General features: G+C 44.5%; 1 protein-coding gene across 5 annotated transcripts in view; it reads right to left on the bottom strand.

The window, feature by feature from the left end:
• Positions 1–18,228, bottom strand: part of MAPK9 (mitogen-activated protein kinase 9) — a 46,212-nt gene that overhangs the window by 9,694 nt on the left and 18,290 nt on the right. For 3 of the 5 annotated variants that reach the window (XM_074350107.1, XM_074350108.1, XM_074350106.1), the window contains exons 3-6: positions 15,185–15,314; positions 12,710–12,768; positions 10,538–10,676; positions 928–1,093 (exon numbers count right to left, since the gene is read on the bottom strand). In XM_074350107.1, the coding sequence (XP_074206208.1) occupies positions 928–1,093; positions 10,538–10,676; positions 12,710–12,768; positions 15,185–15,314 (494 nt within the window). Of the gene's footprint in view, positions 1–927; positions 1,094–10,537; positions 10,677–12,709; positions 12,769–15,184; positions 15,315–18,228 lie in introns of those variants that run through there. The other 2 variants (XM_045510007.2, XM_074350109.1) reach the window with 2 other exon arrangements.

The raw sequence follows: 18,228 nt of genomic DNA, 5'->3' as shown, positions 1-18,228 counted from the left end.
ACAAAGGCAAACCCAGCCTGTCTGTGGAGCATTTGTAAAACATGTACCCCAGAACTCCAGAACGGTCCTTCTACTGTCAAGGCGACGAGGCCTCTTGGGGCAGGCTTGTCTGGGCTCCAGGGGAGGTGGGGCCAGGGCGCCCCACCTTCAGGCCATTCACCCTCTCCTGTGGGGGCCCGGCTGCGCCCCAGGCCTCAGATGCCCAGGCAGAGGGCTAATGAGGGCCTCTGCTGGGGGGGCGGGGTGGGAGAGGCTCCCGTGACACAGGGGACCAGCAGCCCACAGCTGCGGAGTCAGCGTGGGGCACAGGTTACAGAACACCTGAGTAAGCCTGAAGCACAGCTCACTTCAGGTGACTTGGGCGAATTTTAGACTCCTTTTTTCTTTAAACAAGTAAATGTAATTTAGTTCTTTTTGACAAAAGCTAAGTTTCAAAGAGCTGTGATATTGCTAGAGTAAGTTTTGCTGTTAAAAACAAAACTAATTTTACGCAAAAAAGCATGTTGTATTCTTCCATTTACGTAAGTTTGAAAATAAGCAAAACCAACCCACGGCGCTAGATGTCAGGGTCACGGCTTCCCCGGGCGGCTGAGGCCAGAGGGGCCCGGAGGGGCCCGGGTGCTGCTGGCTGCGCGCGTGAGCTCCCACTCAGCTGCACGCTGGCACTTTGCCCGCTTTTCTGTAGGTATGTCACAGTCGTGATAAACGTTCAAAAATATGAATCCCAAAAGTGAATTTTTAAAGTGAATAATGTTAACCAGTGGAAATATAAAACAAGCGATGTCCTATCCAAGGGCTGTGACAGTCTGCCTATTACACAGGCCCCACGTACACCTCACACAGTTCACGGGAAAGAGGGGACGCTAGGGCTGACCAACAGCGCCATCTCTAAGCACCTCGGCCTCCTCCAGCTCTGTGTGCACTCACCGTTCTCCTTGTAGCCCATGCCCAGGATGACCTCCGGCGCCCGGTAGTACCGTGTCACCACATAGGGGGTCATCATGAAGTTGGTGCACGCTGTGCGGGCCAGGCCGAAGTCAAGGATCTTAAGGGTGCAGTCTGATTTTACTACGATGTTGCTAGGTTTCAGATCCTAGGACGGAAATGGTTTAAATTAATAAAATGGACCAAACAGGCTAAGGAAACAATCTCACATTGCAGAGGGTTTGTGAGGTCAGTGACCACTGCAGTACGAGAGAGGGCTGGGAGGAGGAGGAAAGTTAGAACTGAGCCCTGGATTTTGGAATCATTTCGGAAAATCCTACTCTCAAATGAAACTAACACAGATCAGCCTAGACAGGGAGGATGGTGGCCCTCACCCGTGTGGGAACCTCAACACCCCTTCTGAGAACTCCCACAACCCCTCCCCCTCCCTCCCTTCACACCTGCTCAGCCTTCAGTTCCCAACCGGCTGGCTCTCCCCTCCTGTCCGAATTAGACATAATTACTAATTTAAATGTTTGCTAGTAGCCACCTTAAAAAGAATGACTAGAAATAGGTAAAGTTAATTTTAATAATATATTTTCTTTAATCCAATATATCTTTCATAGTATTACCATTTTAAAATATAACCAACGTATAAAAATTATTAATGAGCTATTTTGCATTCTTTTGATGTTGTTGTTACGGTCTTTGAAATCCAGGGTTTATTTACATTCTGAGTGCTCAGGAGCAAGTGGCCACACTAGCCTACCGAACAGCACAGGGTCAGGATCCTGACCCTGGAATCTTCCAAAGGCGTCTTCTTTTCTTGGAAAAAGAATCCCGTGACCCCCAGCCCCAACTTCCCATCCCTCCGCTGGGACCACCACTCCCCACCACACACACGCCACCCTCCAAGCCCCTCCTCTGCCCCTCCCAGTGCGGCTCTGGGCCGGGAGGCCCTGGCGGGCCCTGGCTGTGCTCTCCGCACGGAGCCTGACAGCGGACACTCAGAGAATGTCTGCCGAGTCAGCAGCACACTCCACCACTCTCAACAACAGCTTAACACCACTTCTGCGGTTTTTCCCTCATTTCTTCACGGCGATCCTCCACGCCCCAGACTCCTCCTCAGGCCACAGGAATCTGACTCTTGCTCCAGTCTGTAAACACCCTAGAAACTGTGACTTTAAATTTTTTTTGGTGGGAGGGAGGTAATTAGATGTGATTATTTACTTATTTTCAGAGGAGGTACTGGGAATTGAACCCAGGACCTCACGCGTGCCAGACAAGTGCTCTGGCACTTGAGCTGTACCCTCCCCGCCGAAACTGTGACTTCTGAACAATCCACACCTATTCTTTTCACAAGTGCTTTCCAATGTGTAGCAGCAAGATCAAACTGCTGCACAGCAAGGCCGGGGAGATCTTTAAGCAGTGTTTCAGGCCCAGCGTCTGGCTGAAACTTTCCAGTTAATGTGTCACCAACAGGCATAGATGTGCTCGAGACAGTGACACCTTCAAGTGTTACCAGGATAAGCAGAAAAACATTTAGAAGTTACGTTAGCTAGAATTACGTTTCATTGGTGCTAAGTGCGTTCTCTTTCCAAACTTCCTGGATTCAGTAAAATATAACTTATAAATATATATTGCTTTAAAACACTGAAAATCCCCAGCAAGCCCCAGGCAGATGCACCAGCCCCTGGCTGGTCCCAGAGCGCTTCCCGACGGGAGGGAGGCCTGAGCGGGGCGCGACCACCTTCACTGTAGCTGCTCTTCTGCACAGAGGAAAGCCAGGAGGCAGCCCCTTCCCATGAGGAGCCAGGGGTGCAGCAAAGGGAAAGCAAACCAGTTTGTTCAGTTTGTTTCTAGCTTCTTTTTTTTTAAATCAAAGAATACGGTAAGAACAGGCATTTTAGAATACAAATTACTAACAGATAAAATAATGCTCCACTCCAAGAAATTTAAACAAACGACAAACAAAAAATCCGAAAACGAGGCACCGCCACGAGTCTCTCTCTGGCCGTCAGGAAAGGAACGGCAAACCCTGTGCTGGAGGGAGCAGCAGAAACAGAGCCCTGCTCACACGGCGGAAGGGATGGCAACAGGTGCTTTCTTTTTAGGAGACTGATTTTTTAACAATTTGAAATGTCTGTACTTTACCGCCCAGCAGCCCCGTGAACTACCACGCAGCCACGTGGACAAGCTGCCAGGCAGCCTGATGAGCTGCTGAGTAAATTAGAAACCACGTCCATCCAGCCACCTGCACCGGTCAGAAGATCGTCCTCCTGCACTGGTTCTGTGGGAACAACGCACTTCACTGCCACCTGCTGGGAAATTACTATATAGAACGCGAACCCGGCTGGGAAAGGTACAGACAGTCGTCGCGGCAGGACTGGGAGTGGAGGCTGCCTCCCGGCACGTGCCAACAGCGAAGTGCCTGAAGAGGTCCCGAGGCTCCCGAGGGTCCCCACATACCCAGCTGCTCTCCCTCAGCCTCCACACGCTACGGCTTTCCAAAGTGAGCTGCACTCGCAGTTTGAAGATGACGAAGTAAAGATGGTTCTGCCCCTTCAAATTCTGAAGACCATCCCAAACAAGGAAAACAAGAAACAAACACTAAAACAGAAACGACACCTAAATTGAGGGGCTTGACCCACAGCGTGGGCACGGCTAATAGCGCGTGGCAGCCTGGGGGCAGCCAGTAAGGGTGCATCTGGAACCAAGAAAGGACAAGAGCGGGGGTGGGGGTTGAGGGCCTCACCCCACAAACCGTCACCATTCCTGGTCAGTGCTCAGGTCCAGAACCCGCTGCCTGAAGAGATGTCCCTGCACACTGTGACAAGAGTCCACTCTGACCACTTACTCAGATGACTACACGTGGGGACAGGAGGCTGAGACATTTGGAGAAGTACTGGACACATGTTCTGAGTGGACAGTGAAAGTCAAAGACCCAGAGCGACATCTTGCCTCCCCTAGCTGGTGGGGGGGGGGTTGTGGATGCCAGGTAATGAATGGAACTGCTCCAGCTCTCTTTCATCTGTATTATGACACAGGCCCAGGGCAGAGCTGTGGACGGACTTAAGGCTGTGAAAGGGTTCCGATCCCCTTTCGCAGTCAGTGTGGAAGACAGCACCTGCCCCGGGTGGGCGTTACCCTGCTCTGGCAGCAGCGCCGTGCCCAGCACGGCAGTGCGATCAGGATGCCACCTGGTCGGCTTCACTCTCTAGCATTCACCGAGTTTCTTCAAGGGCTGGACTGGTGAGTTGAGCTGGGACGTGAGAAGGACCACCGTCCTGGCATTCTTTAGGTTTTAACGGCAGCACTGACCTCCTCCATCTCCCCCACCTCCCAGAGTTCCATAATGCTTCTGAGTTACTGTCCTGAGGGGCAGTTTCAGGTTTCCACTCGGCCTTCTCCATCATGATAACTCTTACGTCACAGGCCAAAGAAACCAGTGTAGGGGTCACTCCAACTGTCAAGCATATCAGTTCCAATCACACACTCAGGGACTGGGGACATGACCGCTGGGTGGGCCCATGGACGCAGTGGCCCACTGTGAGCCACCAGTCTTGGACCCCTCATGAATGAAGTCTGGGTCACCTCCAGGTAAGGCACAGAAACCCGCCGAGGTGATGGCTGAGGGCACGGATGACACAGAAGGGGGAGGACAAGTACCTGCCATGGCCCCGAGGTCAACTGTACTGACAGGAGCTAGAGTTTGTCCCTTCGCCTCAGGGAGGAAGGCCCCCGAGGAGTCCGAGGGGCTGCTCCTGACCTGTGTGGGGAGTAGAGCTGAGGGGCGCAAGGGTGGACGGCAGTGCCATGAAAATGCTTCTTTGGCTCCCCACTGTGGGAAGGCAACTGTAGACACCCCACCGTGGTGCCCTGAGCCCCCGCCCTGCTCATGACAAGGCCAGACATCCCATGGCTGCTCCTGGCCAGTGGCTACAGGACAGCAGACTCTGACAGGCAGCTCTAGAACTCAGGGGCCAGCAAGCTCTCTGAGAGCCACGCTGCCGCCTGCTGCCGGCCCCCAGCCCTCCTTCACGCCCTGCCTGGCCCCCTGCCGGCCTGCCCACCTCCTCTGACTTGCTCCCGCTCTTCTCCCTCACGGGCCCTCTCCCAGTGCACCTCTTGCATGTCTAACGCCATTCCGGTCCACTAATGCCTTCCATGAAAAACTCTGCGTGCTCTATGGGGATGCAAAGTGGCCGGGAGGAATAAATGGCTTGACTGAGTGAAGTAAAATCCAACCTCGGGGAGTGGCCTACAGAGAGGTGATGTGGACCATGATACCTGGGAAGTGCTCAGGTACTCAGAAGGCAGGGGGAGGCAGGGAGCAGGACACAGAGGGGTTTTGTGGGGGAAGGTTCACATAAAAGCCAAGGCCGACTTCCTAGACCCCGACTCCACCCACCTTCTTCACTCCTATTGGCCTATTATCTAGAAAAAATGAAACCGAGTTTCCAGACTCAGGCCCCAGGCACAATGTCAACAGATGTGCTGGTATGAGGCACGGAGGGGACGGGTGAGGGGCCTAGCCTGAAGGCAGGGCACCATGCTGGAGATCTGCATTCTGCCACGTGAGACCCCCAGCCCCACCCGACACAGCCTCTCACCCCAGCAACCAGGCTGACCTCCCTCAGTCATGAGGCTGGAGGAGCCTCTCTAGAGAAACTAAGCGATGCCCACAGAAAAGACCTTCAAACAGAGACACCTGTGGGTGCCCACTGCCCTGGAGAAAACCCCTCATTCAACCATCCCAAACCATGCACTTCCACTTGGGCTTCGAATGCTTCAGTCTTTAAACACACACTAAAAAAAAGAACTCAGGGGAAAGAAAAACAATGCAGGCAGCAATAAAAAGCTTCAAAGAAATTTTATCTTCGTAGAGATGAAAAGTGCCTCCATGCAAGAACAAAATGCTGTTTACAACAGCCAAGACATGGAAGGAACCCAAGTGCCCGTCAACAGACAACGGGATTAAGATGTAGGGTATATATAGACACGAGGGAATATTATTTGGCCAGAAAAAAGAATGAAATACTGCCATTTGCAGCAATGTGTATGGACCTAGAGAATACTATGCTTAGTGAGATAAGTCAAAGAAAGACAAATACTGTATGATATATCACTTGGAACCTAAAAAATAATACCAATGAAAGTATATACGAAACAGACTCACAGATACAGAAAACAAACGTGGTTAACAAAGGGGGGAGGGAAAAGGAGGGAAAATTAGGGGTATGGCATTAACAGATACAAACTATTATATATAAGATAAGACACAGGGAGTTACCATACAGCTAAGGGAATTACACCCATTATTTTGTGACAACCTATAATGGAGCATAATCTGCAAAGAGCCTCACTCACTGTGCTGCACACCTGAAACTAACGCAGTATTGCAAATCAATTACACTTCAATTGAAAAAAAAAAAAAGAACAAAATGCTACAAAAAGGAACTTTTAAAGATGAAAAAGAGTTCCAACTAACTGGTACTTCAGAAAAGGACAGGATAAAGAACACGTAAAGAAGGCATTCTGAAAGAAATAACACAAATTTCCCAGAACTCTATGGCATACCCTTCCAGACCGGAGTGCCCGCCAAGTGCCTACCACATTAGTGAAAAAATTCCATCTCAAGGCATATCACCACATTTCAGAATATAAGAAATAAAGAAACTTTAAAAAATGTTTCTAGAGATAAAGCAAAACCCAAACCAGGGCACTTGCAAAGGATTAGTAACAACAATGACATCAGAAAGTCCAAAAGCCACACTACAGCGCACTACAGCAGGGCACTGCATTTACAACTCCGAGGGCAACTGATCTGTAACTAAGAACTCTATATCCAGCCAAAGCACTGCTCATGCGATAGAGCAAAGCAGAGAGTTTCAGGTATCCAAGGTCTTGAAAAGTTTACCTCCCAGGCACCACTTCTGGGGAAGCTACTGGAGGATGTGTCCCACCGAAACAAAGCAGTAATCCGAGAGAAAGGGGTCAGGAAGCAGGGACCCCCAACGTCAGAGAAAGGTGGAGGAAATCCCCAGGAGCATGCTGGGGCGAGGGCCAGGATGAGGCCCGTGCATCAGGTCTGGGCGCAGCCAGCCCAGGAGTGAGCAGGACCGCAGCTCCAGGAGACGCTCAAACTGACGAAACAGCTAAGGCACCTGGATGCAGTGAGAGAAGACTTAGACGCCAGGCAGAAAGCGGAGGGTAAATTAGCAATAAGGACCTGCAAAGCCACTCCCTCCTTAAAAAAACAAACCAAACCAAACAGCAAAGGCCAAAACTCTAATAAATAAGAGACAAGAGCTGTTAGCTCTCAGGACAAGAAGGTGAGAGGGGAAGAAATGCAATCATGGCATAAGCACAGGCTCGCGGTGAAAGCTGCCGACAGGTCAGGACGGTGCAGAGCACAATACGGGGCCGACCCAAGCCCGGCTGTGCTGTGCCTGTGCGGGGGGCAGGGAGACAGGAAAGGTGGGGGAAAGGGTCGTGACTGGAGAGAAAGAGCCAGATCGGCACCGCATGTCCCCACTGAAGATCACCAAACAGGGCTCTGAGCATGTGCTGTCAAGACTGCGGAGAGCAGCACCTAAATCACAGCTAAAAGGACGTAAGTAGTTTGCTTCTGGGGAGAAAGAAATTAGAGGGAGGAGGTGGGGCCTCTTTCTAAGTTTTTGTGGAATTATTTGACCCTTGATAAAAATAAAAGACAAACCAACAAGTCATTCAGCAAGTTGAAGAACAATTATCTACCAGATATTCCTATTTTGAAAAATCTAAGTTAAATAGGACATAGGTACAAACAGATATGCTGGTATTAGCATCAGTAAGAAGGCGTGTTAGGATCCACTTTGGAAGGAAACACACCCAGCTGCTACCCCTGGCCTCCTCTGGGGGACAATGCAGGGCTGGGGGACTTCAATCCATTTAATGTTTCTGAATAATACAAGATAAAAGTGGTGGGATTACACGTTTTTATTTTCCAAGTAATTAAATGTTATGTTTAGTGTGAAGTCATCTTAGTCATAAGCGTCACTGAACGTGTGTCTCTATGCCTGCGGTACAGCACGTGGGAGAAAGGAAGGAAGAGTTCACAGAACACTGTTAACACGCTGAAGGCTAGCTGCAGTTCGTCACCTCTTGGGGCCTGGAGGGGTGGTGGGTGAGCAAACAGGGGTCTTACCTACCTTTCCCACGATGAGCTATGTGGTACTGTCACAGCAAACACAAACCTGGCAGGCCCACAAATGTGTCAACAGGAAGGCACAAGACAAGCGGAGGGAGACCCAGCAGGGAGGTAAACGGGATGGAGAGGTGCTTGGCGGACCATGCCGGGCAAGCCACAAACTTCTCTGGACCCTATGTGACCTTCTGGTCCGCAGGTGTGGGCCCAAGCTGCAGGGACCTGACGTCCCCTAACACAGGCACAGGTGAGCTGCAGCTTTTACAAGGCCCCCTGGAACGGGTGGACACTGCTTCCCCTCGTGTCTGTGGGCCCAAGAGAGGAGAAACAAGCAAGACAAACCATTTCCTTTAACAAAATTAATAAGGCCCGCCATATTGAAGCCTAGTAATCTGGGAACTTACTCTAAAGCACGGCTGGTAACACAAAATACGTTTAAGAGATACTGAGTGCCTTAGTGCACATAAAGGTCTGCGAATATTTTAGGAAGATAAACAGAATGTTATGCTGGGAAATCTTTATTTTTAATTGAAAAGACCAGTGTTACTGTTTTTCAAGCATATTCGTCAAACAGAATGTATTATTTAAACTGAACACTTGGTGGCAGCAAAGGCTGTATTTTAAGTGGCCAAGGTCAGGGAAACTGTGCCAGGCCCCCAGCAGGCACCGGGAGGGCCAGGGCCGGCCTCAGGCCACAGACCTCACTCAGGCCTCAGGCTCACAATGAGGAGCAAGGGTTCAGCGTCTCTGGGTTGCTGGGCTCTGCAGCCACGTTCGGCCACTGTTCAGTAGCTGTGGTGGAATCAACCTTTCCTGGCACCCACCAGATCCAAAAGAACTCCTACTACTGTGAGAGCAGGCAGAGAGCCAGATATGAGCAGAGAAAGGGGGACACAGACCAAATGGCGGGAACTGGGCAGGAAGGAGGGCCACAGGCCAAATGCAGGAAGCCACACATCATGTGAGCACCAGGGGTCCCTGGGGAGAGAAAGAAGAGCAGGAACCTTTGCGCTGATAAGTGGTCACATCTGGAGGCCAACAGAGAGTGCTCATTATGCCTCATTTCAATAAAATTAGCCTTGTAGATCAGAAGTCCCCATCATGCACCGACGCCATGACACTTCCGATCCAGACTAAATAAAGACAAAATCCCTCCTCCCTTTGGGAAGGTGGAGGTGGGCTGAAAATCAGGGCAGATGACCCCAGACCCCTCCCTCCCTAGTGAATATTATTCTGCCCATTCATTTTTACACCCTGTGTAACCAACTTGCCAGAGAAACTTGGGGCAGCAGCTCCCCTGAGCTGCCCGCTCTCCCTCTGACAGTGTACTATCCACCCTTTAATAAATCCTCACTTCAGTTTTCCACTATGTCTTGTCTCTGAATTCTTTCTGGGACGGGACAAGAACCTGGAACGCCGGTTACATCCACCGGCAACACTACTTCACCGTCAATAATCTCTCTGTTCTTTTTTGTATGAACAGGCTTCACTGTTCTTGTCCCACTATCTTCTTCCCCACACAGACTTTAGTTCAGAGAAAACACGACTTCTTGCTGTTGAAACATAATATCAAAAGATGGTCTGTCAACAAAATTAGTATAGTAATAGTTTAAAGAATGCTAAGAAGGTTTCCAAAAAAACTGTATTATCTCTGCCTCTAGCCTCACTTAATATTCTACTTGTTAAAAAAAAAAATTATCGTGATGTTCTGCTCCCACAGCGGCACAAGTCAAAAAATAACAAAAACTCATAAAACCAGCTTAGAGAATTTCTCTCCCTGGTTTTTAAATATACTCTCCGACAGCACAGGCAACACCATCATTCAAATTCCAGCCCTGGCCTAGCCGAGAAGGAGGTTTGCCTGGACCCTCTCCAAAAGCTCCCAGCAGTATGGCTGGGCTGCTGGACTATAAGGAATGGATATTTGGGCCTTATGGTAATTCACATAAGATTTCTCAAGCAACTGTATCATGTACTACTTGGTCTCTAACTTTTCCCCATTGCAAATTCAAATTCCTTGCTGATTAAAAATGGGTTTCAAATATGGCAGAACTATTAACAGCATGTGAATCTGGATAAACAGTATTTGGAAGTTCTTTGCCCTATTCTTGAAATTTTTTCTCTAAGTTTTACGTTACTTCAAAAGAAAACCTTAAAAAAAAAAAAAACCCAAGAAGTACTTTTCTGCAGTACTAGACTGAGCAGCTGGCTCACGCCTGCATCCAGGGTTGCTCACAGCAGCCCGGGCAAACCAAGTGTTCCACAAATGTCTTCTCACCTCAATAGCATTTGGAAAGGTAACAAGATTTCATATTTTATTTGGATTTTCAACACTGACACATTTAAAAAAAATATTAAGTTATTTTGTATCTGGAGATTATGACAACAGAATGACTGATTAAAAAATACGGGATCACTACTTACTCTGTGAATTATGCCAGCTGAATGCAGATGTTTAATGCCACAGAGCATCTGGTAAAGAAGGTAGGACATTCTTTCATGATCCAGCTCCATATGAATAACCTGACACAAGTTAGCATCCATTAATTCCATAACCAAATACCTGAGGAAATAAATGATCAGCCATGTACACATGAAAATTATTCAAAATTCCTTTATGGTTATTAAACCAGAATTTTTATGAAACAGTAATAACTTACCACCAAGTCACTGCACTGGCTAAAGGTAAAAAAAAACAAACCAAAAAATTTCTCTAAACATTTATAATGTATCTTGAAAAGAAGCAAATGTATAATGAAACTTTGTAAAAGTTTTCAAAAAATAAAAATAAAGACAACTAACCACAAAATGCCTTTAAAGTTAAACACTAAACAATTTTGATATCAGAGTAAATAGAATCTCAGACATTCAAATTCTCCTACATCTTAACATTTTTGCTATAGGATCATTCTTATCAATATAGAAACCATGCTGTTACTTCTCTCATCTTAAGAAAAATTTTAACCTTACTTCACCCAACCATCCCATATTTTTGCTCTTTGCAAGCAAAACTCCCCAAAGAGGTGTCTATACCTCCCAGCTCCAATCCCCCCCCCCCCCATTTTTCCTTAACCCGACTTGAATCAGGCTTCTGCCCCGACCACTCGGCTGAAACTGTCCTCAGCGCTCCTGATGGCTCACATGTCGCTAAATCCAGCGGCCAGTCCCAAAGCCCCTGCCGACAGCGCCCTTCTCCTCCCTACACCTTCTCACTGTTGAAGTGCCAGCACTTGGCCCCTGGCCTTCTTTTCTCTAACTGCACTCGCAGGCTTGTTGCCCTCCTCTGGTCTCTGGTCTCTGGTCTCAGGCTTTAAATACCATCCATAAACCGGCAACTCCCAAACGAATACCTTCAACTCAGACCTCCCTCCTGAACTCCAGGCTCACGTATCTAACTGCTTACTTCACAGTTCCACTTGGGTGTCTGAGAGACATCCTGAAGTCCAAGTCCAAAACTGAGCTCTTGGTTCTACCTTACCCCGCTATCTGTTCTTCCTGCAGCCTTCCTCATCTCAGTTGAGAGCACTTTTATCTTTCCAGTGCTCAAGCCGAAACTCCAGGTGGTGTTCCCAACTTCTCTTTCGTGCACACCACACATCCTCTCTAAGAGCAAACATTATGAATCCACCTTCAAAACAGCTTCAGCATCCAGTCTCTGACCTTTACCGTCACCACTGCCCTTCTGGTCTAAAAGCAGCCGCCATCTATCTCACCAGAACTGCCACAGGAGCCTCCTGACTGGTCCTCTGTGCCCTACTGCTTATAGTGGGTTCTCAGCCCAGAAACCCTTCAAATGTCACCGATCCAGTGAGGTCCTTCCCCAGCCACCCTACTTAAAGCTGCAGCCTGGCTCCCAACGCCCAGCACTTCTGACCCCTCACCCGGCTCCGCGGCTCCCACAGCGCAGCCACATCCTGAGGAATGACACCATCTCTGTATTTGTTGTGCTGACTGTCTATCTTCCCCGGCTTTCCTGCAAGCTCTGGGAAGGAGAATGACCACCTGCAATTCTTCAGTAATAAAAGAGGTTTTGCCTGTTTTGGTCACTAAGGTATGACAAGTCCAAGGGAGTGCCCAGCACGTGGCTGGCAATCAAAGACTTGCTGCATGAAGGAACACATCAATAAACTTAGGATGAAGTTGGGCGTTATATCTCAATAACAAATTAATACTTCGTTGTTAGTTAAGACAATTCTATTTCAGATTTTGGAAACACAATATTTAATGACTTACCCATTTCAAATAATAATTGTAAACATCTGGACCCTGTAGGGGATTGTACTCCTGGCTTTCAGGGGATTGGAGAAAAACATTGCACATTTCAGTAAAGCATCAGCAGGACTAATGGCACTACCTGCGCTGAAGAATTATTTTCATCAGCCTTTATCCGTTATTGAAATGATAACTATCCAGGCATAAATAGTTGAATATTACTACCCATTTTCCTTAATATTTCTCTTCCACAGAGAAAAGTGGCTAAAATATTAAAAATGTTACTGCCGCCTACATCTCCTAAGTAAAAAAAGCAGTTATTTTCTTTTCTAAACTTTTGGTCTTTGATTCACAGTGTATTTACTGAATAAAAATGATACTTACACATCTTGAAATTCTTCTAGAGTTTTTTGTGGTGTAAACACATTTAACAAACTAATTATCTGAAAAGAGAAAATTATACCTCAGCATGTCAAATGCCTCTGCTTGATTATAAAAGTCAAGTTTAACATTAAAATGTACTCAAACTGGAAAAAAACTACAGTAGAGCTCAGTATTTATCACTGTTGTTACTTTTACCAAAACGTTCTGTCACATGGAATTTGAAAAAGGTTAAATGATTAGGATTCTCACCTTGGAAATAAGATGTACTTTTAATCAAATCACTTTTATGTGTCCCCAGTAACTTAGTATTATAGAATTTTAACATATAATGTCTTTCCGGCTCTGAACATAAAAAAATAGCAATTACTGGTAGAAAACCACTAAATAAAGCAGTATGTTAACTCTAAACTTAAACACAATGTCCAAATTTCTAAAATGTTTTGAAATATGAAAGCTAAGCTTATGTTTTTGGTGTGGTAAAGATGAAGTGCCTCATAACATTATGTATTTACTTAAGGAGGGTTCTAGAACTGACCCCCTGCAGGCCTTTGTCCTGGCGCCCCAATGGTTCAACAATTAACCCTGCTGCTGGAGCACCAAACACGAATTCCCGATCATTTAAATGGCTGAGGAAAAGATGAATTCTTCAGTAAACAGGATTGGAGTGGCTGGCTAGCCAAGGGAAAAAATAAAACTGGATCCATACTTCAATCTTTACACCAAGATAAACACAAAATGAAACAAAAATTTAAATCTAAAACATGAAACCATGAAACATTAAAATATGGATAAACATTTGCATAATTCTGGTGTAGAAAAGCCTCTTCTAAGCATGACAGGAAAACTAGGAGATTTGATCACATTAAAAAAAAATCAATATGGCAAAAATAACCTAAATTAGGTCAGATGGAAAAGAAGTGAGGGTTGATTATACAAAGATCTTCTATAAATGCATAAGAAAGAAACCAATAGTCCTAGAGAAAAATGGACAAAGGCCATGGAAAACAAGTTCTCGAGAAATAAAAATAAATGGCTAATAGAGATATGGAAAGAAATTCAACCTCACAAGCAAAAATAAGGTGTCATTTGTCATCTATCAGTTTGGTCAGGTAAAACGAAAAAATCAACATATGTAGTACTGGGGTGTTTTGACATAAAAGACACTGTCAGACACTCATTGAAAGTATAAAACTGACAGTATTCCTTGAGGTCAGTTTGTCAGCGTACGTTAAATCCAGAAGTGTGCATACTCTTTGACCCAGCAATCTTGGCCAAAAAATTCACCTGGACAAGTGTGCAAAGAGGCACGTGTAAGGATGTTCATTGCAACACTGCTTATAGTAGCAAAAACTAGAAACAATCTAAATACCTGATAAGAGTTGATTGGTTAAATAAACTATTATGCACCTGTACTATGCAGCCACTTAAAAAATGTCTTATATCTATGTTCACTAATGTATATGAGCTGTAGCAACATTCTACTAGGGAAACAGCAGGATATATAATAACATAACTGACCTTGTTTATACATAAAGGATGCTCACCAAAATGTTGATGGCAGTGATCTGTGAGTGGTGGGATTCAAGGATTTTTGCTTTCTCATTTATACTGTTTGAATTTTTAAAAATAATAACCATATATTTTTTTGTAACCTGAAAAAATTTTTTTACTTTTAAAAATTTATTGTAAAATAAAGCATTGGAGAAATTAAAAACAAACTCAAACCACAGACTCAAAGACTGAACCTATCTTAATTTCATGTTTAATGTCTCTACACTAGAAAAATCCAGCATAAACGTTACAACAAAGGGAGCCCACAAAGTTGAGTGTAATCAAAGACTTATCGCCTTGCAACAGAAGGAGGTCACAAGGGAGGGGATCTCCAAAGCCCCTTCCAAACTTAACATTTTACAATTTTATAATGTGACAAGGTTATCAGTCATGCTCAAAACAATGCTCAAGGACCAGCAGTAGAACATAAATGTGCCTGAGAGCCTCATTTCCTAGACACACTGTTTTCCTTACATTTCCAGTGCTCCGATTTCTGTGGAGATGCCAAGTAGAACTATCTTGAACATAACGTTATCTAATAACATTTACTTAACTAAAAGTGAATATGTAAAAGCTACTTACAGAACAATGTTTTTCTAAAAATTACTTAGATGTCTCCCAATTTGTCAGGCCAATACCGTTGGCACTTTATAGACAAAGAAATAGTAAAAACCAAACGGTTACAAGGTGAACTGACATTCCTACTCCTGTGGAGAGACCGACACTCCTGTGGGGCGTGATGCCTCTTGTTCACTTCAGTATCCCCAATGTTGACTGAGAATTTTATCAATAAAATGTAACCATTTAAATAATATTTTTATCCCTAGTTTATCCTAGGTCTAAACTCAGTGTATTTCCAAAGACCCAGGTCGACTGTCACATCATTTGACATTAAAGTATACAGAGGAAACAGACATAACTTACATTTTTATGATTGACACATTTTAAGAGGACAAGTTCACGATAAGCTCTCTTTGCATGAGTTTGATTCTGAAAGGGACGGCTTAGTTTCTTGACTGCAACATTTATCCCAAGAACTGTATCAAAAGCAGCACTATAATTAAGAAATACAAGCGATCCATTAGAATGGTATTGGAAAATACAGCAACGAGGAAGGTACATTCGACGTATTATCTTTTTAACGAATAATAAATAGGGGGAAATACTTCTGCCTGCTCCCACCAGGGTACTCCTAGCCATGAAGGGCAAGGTGGGCTGGCTAAGAGTGCAGGATGGACGGACTCCTCTGCGGGGCGCCTGGCACGGCGGCTGCAACTAGGATTTGACTCAGCGCTCCAGCGCACGTTGATTTTTCATTACACTAGTGGAGATTATTATGGTCAGAAGCAAGTAACTTAATACAGAGCATGTAAGACCAGTCAAGAAACAAAATCTTCAGTTTAAATATGCCAGTAAGTTGGGGAAAAAAAGTCGCTGGTATTATAGAATAAAACAGAAGTATATTTTGGAGTGTCCCAGTAGGGGAAATGGTTGAGCTCATGGGAAGAATATACTCAATCTAAGTTTTGATTGTGTTTTTCCCAGATGAAAGAATCTATAAAGAAAACAGAAGCCAAAATCTCAGCTCATGGTAAATCCCCAAGATACAAAAATCTCTAATGTAAGCAATTGCTACATATAAAATTCTACTAAAAATACCTCCAAACTACTATGGCAAGAATAAAATCTTCTAGAGGCTGTGTTTCCGGCATCTCAAGTTTCCAGTTGAAAGTGATGATTCATTTTCCTCCAGAAAATAGACAGGAAAAACTGAGGGCCTTTTGTACCAGTTTCAAACTAGCACTAACAGCACCACTGCTGTTACTACTGCCTTTTGACCACGCACCAGGGGTTAAAAGCTGCTAAAGGCCATCTGAGAACCTAAACACCATTTAAAATATTGTTTCTATTTATTTATTCTATTCAATTTATAACACTGTTTACATTTATTCACTTCTATTAATTTTTTTTGTGTGCAAAACTCTAACTTAATTCAATTTTAACTTTTTTTTTTAATTGAAGGCTGTTGGCTGTAGCATTTGCTTAAGAATTATTAGAAACTTCATATGTTACTTTGGACTTATTTTTTCTTTAATTCAGTTCACATTATGTGTACCTGTGTACACAGATGGAAAATCACATGCCTATATGCAAATATAATATTTACATGAACTATAAAACGTTAAAAATAAATCTGTTTGTGAAACGCATCATTAATATATACATGTGTGATTTGTACTTATATATAGATTTCTCAGTCTCAGGAATTTAAAAAGACACACATTTTTTTGGTCTCCAAATTTCATCCAGTGAGCCAAATGGACCAATTCTGAGTGTCTAGTGGACACACGCTTCCCCACTCTAGTTCCAACTCCAAAGAGTAAACCTTTACCACTATTTCCTCATTTATCAACTTTAGAAATTATCTATGTGCTTATGAAAACTGAGGATTTAGTCACCTAGTTGAAACCCCCAACTCTTCCTAGTTCTTTTGTTCTCATGTTATTTTTAACTTTTCCCTTGGTCACCCGTGTAACTTTAAGGTGCCTAAACTTGTTACATCAACTTTCAAAGGAACTTCAGTTTGTAAAATGAGAATATTATAGTCCATCTCCTTTTCCTCCAAATTTCTGTCTTAAACGGTCAAACTTGATAACACATCTATTTAATGTATATAATTAAGTCTTCTGTGTTTCTTCTTTAGGATGTGTCTACAAGTTGAAATTGCTAAGACACAGCGTACGCGTACGTGCGCATGTAAATATTACCAATTGCAGAGCTGGGATCACATTTTGTTTTCTGAAGCTCACCTGACCCCTGCTGCCACTCATAAGAGAATGAGATTGTTTCCAGCATCAAGATCAAATGTATCCTCTTCTTACATTCTTACATTCCATCAGCTGCTCAAACACCATGTCTTTTTAAATTTGTTTTATTCTTAGACTATAACTTTTTCTAGCTTTTCCACAAGTTTCTAATAACCTATTTTTTTCTTATTGGGAAAAATAAACCCTTTCAAAGCCTATCAGTAGGACTTCCTACCTTCTTAACTCACATCATGTATTGTTTGGAATCTATTCCATTTTTTGGGAAGACATTTTTTCTTGGAGCTTAAAGACCTGCTGTGCAGCTGTGGCCCTGGGACTCCTTTTCACTGGCCTCCACGGTTTCTTGTGTTACACGTTCTTGTGTTCTCTTTCTTGTTGGAGTAGATTCTCTAGGAATTTCTTCAGGGAAAAAAAAAACGCATGGAAGATAAACTGTCCTACCCTGCCCTCATCCTGATAGCTTGTCTTCTAAGTTCAAAATCAACTTCCTCTTTGGAACTCCACTGATTTCCAAAGCTGAGTGTTGTTGGTGAGAAGGCATAAGCTTCTAATATTCATCCTTTTGCGTCCTTTTTTGTTTCCTCAGCTCAATGAAAAGAACCATTTTTGTCACCATCTCCGCACCCCTCCCATATCTCCTACTAATCACTAGCCCTCGGGTCCCCAGAGGTGACAATCACTTCTGACTTCCGTGATCATCACTTGCTTGCCTTTACCAGCTAAACATGTATCTTCAAGCCCCCGCACGGTTTATTTTTGCCTGGTTTTTGAAATCATATGTCTGGCTTCTTTCACTCAGCATTATATTTGTCATCCGTTGTGTGAAGCTGTAACTCATTCTGCCGTTGCTATAATGTTCCTTTGTGCGACTATATGACATAAAGTTGACACTTTGGTTGTTTTCAGTTTCCAAGCAAAAAACACGGTCATCAACATTCTTGTACGTGGCTCTAGGTCCCCTATGTATGCATTTCTATGAGTAGATAGCTGAAGTTGGAATCGCATACACTTTATTTTAGTAGATAATGCCAAACTGTTTTCCAAAGTGGTTTGTCCTACTAATTTCTAGGCATTTGATTTTTTTTGTAGTATACTGACCCTATGTCCTGCAAGAGGGCTAAGCATACCCATTAATTTAAC

Source organism: Camelus bactrianus, chromosome 22, assembly GCF_048773025.1.
Source record: "Camelus bactrianus isolate YW-2024 breed Bactrian camel chromosome 22, ASM4877302v1, whole genome shotgun sequence".
NCBI lineage: Eukaryota > Metazoa > Chordata > Mammalia > Artiodactyla > Camelidae > Camelus > Camelus bactrianus.
Note: the sequence above shows the minus strand (reverse complement) of the source record. Positions and strands in the feature narration are given on the sequence as shown.